We start from the raw sequence: 6,239 nt of genomic DNA, 5'->3' as shown, positions 1-6,239 counted from the left end.
GAATTACACAAGAACGGTACAACCCCATGAATATATGACTCTGTGTGCACAAAAACTAATAAAGCTGAGTTCAATCTGAATTTATGAAGTGAATCACTCTGGAGCAGGAGCCTGCTAGACACATACTAGCTGGGCTGTCTGTATTCACAATTAGAAAACAGAACCGACAGAAGGAAGGCCTGGCACGGACCGCTCTGTGTCAGCAAGGGGCAACCGCCGTCCCCAGCAGCAGGGACCGCACTCACCTACTCTATTGTTAGAACCCGGTCCTTTGCTGGGGACAAGACTCGGAGCGGAATCCTCCCCCTGCCCTCAGCCCCACCCTACCCCACCCCCCCCCGTATTTGCATAAGTGCAAGACTTCTGTGAGAAAGACAGACGAACCCCCGTGACTCACTTTCCACTGCTGGGTCGTGTCCAAAGAGCTGGTGCTGGGGCGGCGGCTGCGGGGGCGGGGGCGGGTGCTGCAGCGGCGGCTGCAGGGGCGGCGCCGGGTGCTGCGGGGCTGGCGGGGGCTGGCCCTGCACGTGCTGCGACTGCAGGCGCTGGAGCTGCTGCTGCTGGAGCAGGCTGTGCTGCTGCTGGAGCTGGTGCAGCTGCTGCTGCTGGAGCTGCTGCTGCTGGAGCTGGTGCAGCTGCTGCTGCAGGGCGTGCGGCTGCGGCTGCAGGGGCTGCTGGGGCCGGTGCAGCGGCTGCTGGGGGAAGGGCAGCGGCTGTGGGGGGAAGGGGTGCGGCGGCTGCTGGGGATAAGGCTGCTGGGAGATCTGCGGCTGCGGCTGGAGCTGCAGGAGCTGCTGGGCGGGAAGATGCAGCACCGGGTGCGGCGGGGGCGGCGGCGGCGGCTGTGGCGGCTGCTGCGGCAGATGTGGCTCCGGAGCCACCTTCACCTGGCTGAAAAGCACTGCGTTGGCATTCGCGTGGCCCTGCTGGCTGTGATTCACCTGCTGCTCTAAGTTTTTTGTAGGTGCGGAAAGGGACTGTAAGATCTAGAAAACAAAAATGAGGCAAAGTCATTAGCAACTGTTACTGAAATGTACTCGTTCCCTCCATGGAGAGAATAGGAGCATCTCCTACGTCTCCTTCACGTTGAATGAAATAGGAAGCACCGCACAACTGCAAGCTTCAAAAACAATAAGGCATTTTTCTTTTATATTTATAAAAGCATCACCAACTTCAATAAAGTAAGTGAATTCCTATTCTGAGACCACCAGAACTTGAAAGTAAGTAAAATGGAATAAGCTAATGACTTAGAGCTGACAAACATATAAACTCACATAAACTCGCATGGCTGATGTGTTTTACAGACCACGGTGACGGCTGCAAAAAAAAAAAAAAAAAAAGGAAAATAAAACAAAGGCGTCCTACTTACTCCTGGAGGCTTGAGCAATGTGCTGCGGTGCACAGCGCCCCACAGGGACCCCTTCTCCCTCCACAACGCTCCAGACTTCTCCTAACCCAGGGACGCTCCAGGGAACATCAGCGGACCTGGCAGCCCCTTGGCCTGACCTGAGCTCCTTTCCAACAAGAAGAGCAGTCCAGTGAGAGGCAACATGAAGACCACCCCCAAGTGAAGACATCCGACAGGGAGAGCAGATAACCCCACCAGAGCCGCCGGCCCCTCCTGGTCTGTGGTCACCCTGCCCTGTGCGGGGGCACGCTCTGTCAACAGGGGGCAGAAAAGACACCAACAGCAGGTTTGTTTAAATGGTAAACGTTCCCCCAACTGAGAAATCATCAGTATAGCTGGTAAATTCGTCTTCCTCAAAAAAGACTTGGGGCTCTTTAGATGGAGCAGGAGTGTTCTGAGCTAGAGAAAAACCCAACTAGCCAATTTCTGTTCTAGTTCATTCTGCTTCACAATGACAGGAGTAAGCGGAGAGCTCTGTACAAGGCGAGGGGTGGGAGGGGACAGCACAGGGAGTCAGGAGACGCCAGAGTACCAGATGGCGGGTTCCTTTATTATCCTGCAGAGTGCTGAATAAAACAAAAGACAAGTTCTACAATGAATTTTTTTTCCAATAGGCTCAAATAGCAAAAATTGGAAACCATCTTCTGATGCTCAAAAGACATACAACGATCAAACAGATTTTACTAAAACTCAATAAATACAACTTAACCCTGCTGAAAGCACACTTGCCATTTAAATAAAACTCTAGAAATTTAACCTAAGTCACAGCTGTAAGGAAATCTCAAATAGGATCTTAAAATGTATCTTCCACTTAGACTCCCAAACATTAAGGTCATATAATTCACAAGGATAACACAGACTCTGGATTTAGTGATGGAACACCGGGGCTTAAAACTGAAGCAGCTCATCAGGGGCACTCGCTACAGCTGTCCGTGCAATCAGCTCACCGGGAAGAGCTCGAGCTCCAGAAGGAGTTCTCTGCGTACTTCAGAAACTCCTCAGCGGAGCTCTAAACAGAAAGAAAATTTTTAACAAACTCATAAATAACAGGGTAACAATTTCTCCTCCTCCGCTTTAAAGTATTAAAAGATACCCTGTGAAGCAGAGGGAAATCGACCTCAGCACGCACCACACCCAGACGGCAGAACAGCAACTGGGATGCTCACACCTCATAGGAAAGCACGTGGGGCAGGGTGGCGAATACCTGCCTGTATTTACGTGGGTCAACCCCGAGCCTGTAAGCACAGGGCAGGGTCAGGAACAGTGGCTGCTTCTGGAGGAGAAAGAGGAGTTAGGGGTGGGAGGGAGCTTACCACTTTATAGCCTTGGGTGCCATCTGAATTTTTAAAATTTTGTACATGTACTTTTTTTACTCTCAAAAGTAACAACCCATGTAAATTTGGTAATAAGGAATAAAGGCCTGTCTGCCACAATGAGCAGGGTCGAACAGGTCGTTTGCCTCGTGCTGCCTCGTGTACCCCCCACCCCCAAATCAAAGGAGAGCTCTGCAGGGTCCAAAGGACCCTTCACGTGCACTCCACAGCCGGGAGCCCGAGGCTGTCCCTCTCAGCTTTCACGTCTCAGAGCGGCCAGGAGGACTCTGCAGGAGGCCAGAAGGGCCGGGGCACCTTCCGTGCGGTGACATGAGCTCAGAAGCTGGGGGAAGCCAGGCTGCGAGCACAGGGCAGCTGGGAGCAGATGGAGGTCAGGACAAGAACACCGGCCGGAGTGAGACGGACACTGGTCTGGAAAGCTGGGCACCTGGCAGACAAGCCAGTGAGGGGACTCTCGGGACACCTCCTGTCCCATCAGACGGCCTCTCAACCCTCTGATCTGCCTCTGGCTGAACACACGTTAGTCCCAAGGAATCAAAGAAGTAAAATTCTTAGCTGCGTGATCACATAATTTGCCATACTGCAAACAATTTCTTAATGACTGTCAAGTCTGAATTTTTCCTTCATAGGATGGTATCATAATCTCTAAATTACTTACATGTCGAGTCCCCAATACATAAAGAATTACGATACAAACAACATGGCCCCTAACCACTAAAAATCCGCAGTTTGATCAGATTTTGATGGTTAGCCTTATCCCCCCAACTCCCAATCTAATTTTAAACTAAATCTGTCTTCTATTTGTAACATTTCAAACATTCATTCTCTTCACATCTGGCAGCAAAATGTCCTATGTTCTAACACTGCTGGGAAACCCGGAAAACCTCTTCGCAGCTGCTGCTCTCCCTGGAGCCGGGCCGGAGCTGCCCGGCTTCCCGCCTCGCAGCACACGGACCTCAAGCCGGCTTCGGACGCTTCTCCTGCAGGGTGTGCCCCAACTCCCTGGCGTGGTCACTTATCTCCACCTCACGAGATTATTCCACACCCAAGTACTAACTCAGGCAGCAAGGGACTCAAGGGGACATTACAGAATACAGAAGCAAAGGCCAGCGGTGCCCCCCAGCACTCTGTGCAGAGCCAGCAGACGAAGAGCAGGGAGCACGGCTGTCCTCTTTGAATGGCTGACCCCATTCCTGATTCCTCAACTCCAGCAGGGGTAGCGAGCATTCCCCGGGCTGCCTGAGGGCTGCAGGCTGAATGGGGTGGGGCGAAGCGGGCTGAGCGTACCACTCATTGAATCCTCACATCTCACCTTTCATCTGCACGGGAGAGGTCTGCCCGCAAGCCCCAGCCTCCCCCACCTTGGGGACACCACCACTCCCTGGTTTCTGACTGCCTCCAGGCTATCCCCCTGCTGCCTTCTCCCACTGCCCCAAGCCCCTGGCTTTCCAGTGCTTTCTGACCATCACCTCTGCTCCCCTGACAGCCCCCTGGTGCTGGGACTGCACTTCATGGCTTTGCCACCCACTCCCCGTCAGGGGTGCCGCTGCCCATGGACCCCCCGACCACACTCTGTGTTCCGTCTTCTCCCCTCCCCACTGGGCACCCCATGGGAGCAAAACCTGGACAAGCCTGGCCCTGCCATGCTCTGACCACCTCATCTCAGGGATGTTCTCCTCAGCCCCACGCTCCCAGTCACCCTCCAGACTGTCCTCCACGCAAACTCAGTCACCTCTTGGGCCACGGCAAACAGGCATGGGGAGTGAGCCCACCGAAGGCGCCTCACTGCAAAAGGGGAAACTGCTGCTCGGCCACGAGGCACTGTCACCATGCAGGCTGCAAAATACAGCCTCATCCACTTCTTCGGAAATGCCAGAAATCCCACCTTTATGAAGAATCTCATGATTTTGGCAAAAAAAATTCAAAAAGTTATTTCGACCAAACCGAAGGTGTCAGGCAAAAGGTGATGTCACTTACTGGTGTGGCAACCCTGCTGTCCCTCTGTCTTTCATCTCTAAAGCCAGCGCACCTTCAAAACTGCTAATTCAACTACACCAGGCTCTGACCGCCTCTGCTCTTCCTTCTGTTGGTCACGTCCCTGCCCCGCCACCCCCTCCCGACTTGGTTACCATCTTTCTCACTCTTCCTAATATTCCAAGCTAGGCTGCCAACCTAAACTGGGTCCTAACCATGTCCAACAATACTGTCCTCCCAGGACTTCTGTATCAACTATTCCAGAATTTTCCATTCTCCTCAAACCCCTGATTACCCCTCTCTTCCCCTACACCCTACACACATTGCCTCATGCCATCTTAATTTTCTTCCTTCTGATATCTAAAGAATGTGTTTTCTTTTCTTCGACCTTACTCCGAATGACTGACCTTCCAGTGTGTTGAGAACCACATACTATCAGTTACTCGCGGCCAAGTCGAAGGAGGGAGGACAGGAAGAAAAGGATATTTTTAACACACCATCTCCAATAAAAGATTTTTTAAAACCACCACCACAATCATACTCAACAGTAACACTGTCATCTACAGCAAGAAATACATTTTTGGTCGCCCATTCTAGAGCCCCAGCAACTTGCTCAGAAGGTGGCCTCGCTCCTTCAGGAGAACGGTACAGGCGCTGGGGGGTACAGGCCCCTGCAAATGCCTCCAGCTCCCCCCACTATGTCAAGTCTCACTTTCCTTTCTTTCCTCACAACACGGCCAATTCACACCTGCATCTGGGTCTTCACGGTTGCTCTTCCTTTCGCCTGAACTCCCTGCTCCCATCTCTTCCCACGGCCTCTTTGTCCTTCACACCCCCTCCTTCATGAGGCCCTCCATGATCGTCTCGGCTAGATAGCCTCCACCCCCAAGGGCTATTATATGACCCCCTCATTACGGTCTTCAAAACACTCTGACCCACAGAAGCCCTTTTGTTCCTATTTGTCTGTCTCCACGTGAGATGAGGGCGGGAGACTTGTCTTTCTTATCTGCCACCTTGTCTCCCTGACCTACAGAAATGTACACGGCGGCCAATACGCCACCTCAAATACCGTCTTTTAAACTGAAAGACATTATCTATTAAAACTTTTAAAATCCAGGGGCGCCTGGGTGGCACAGCGGTTAAGCGTCTGCCTTCGGCTCAGGGCGTGATCTCAGCATTCTGGGATCGAGCCCCACATCAGGCTCCTCTGCTATGAGCCTGCTTCTTCCTCTCCCACTCCCCCTGCTTGTGTTCCCTCTCTCGCTGGCTGGCTCTCTCACTGTCAAATAAATAAATAAAATCTTTAAAAAAAAAAAAAAAAAAATTCTAAAATCCATTCCGTATCAACAAGCTCCAATCATAAAACTATCAACTAAGAGTAAGGCTTCTGTAAGGAACAAATAATTCATGTTATTTATCCACCAGGAAGTTCATTAAAAGCAAGTAATGAACACCTGGTCAACATCACGCCTCTCCTGGCTGCACTGCCAACTTGAAGTTCAGGAAGAGCAGAAACCCATCTC

General features: G+C 51.9%; 1 protein-coding gene across 3 annotated transcripts in view; it reads right to left on the bottom strand.

Moving 5' to 3' along the window:
- The window catches only part of PAXIP1 (PAX interacting protein 1), a 50,532-nt gene that overhangs the window by 20,766 nt on the left and 23,527 nt on the right, over nt 1-6,239 (bottom strand). For all 3 annotated transcript variants that reach the window (XM_087860657.1, XM_087860656.1, XM_087860658.1), the window contains one exon: nt 398-986. In XM_087860657.1, the coding sequence (XP_087716783.1) occupies nt 398-986 (589 nt within the window). The remainder of the gene's footprint in view (nt 1-397; nt 987-6,239) is intronic.

Source organism: Ursus americanus, chromosome 3 (genome assembly GCF_024610735.1).
Source record: "Ursus americanus isolate L20-20 chromosome 3, mUrsAme1.1.p, whole genome shotgun sequence".
NCBI lineage: Eukaryota > Metazoa > Chordata > Mammalia > Carnivora > Ursidae > Ursus > Ursus americanus.
The sequence above is the reverse complement of the archived record's forward strand: the minus strand, read 5'-3'. Positions and strand labels throughout refer to the sequence as shown.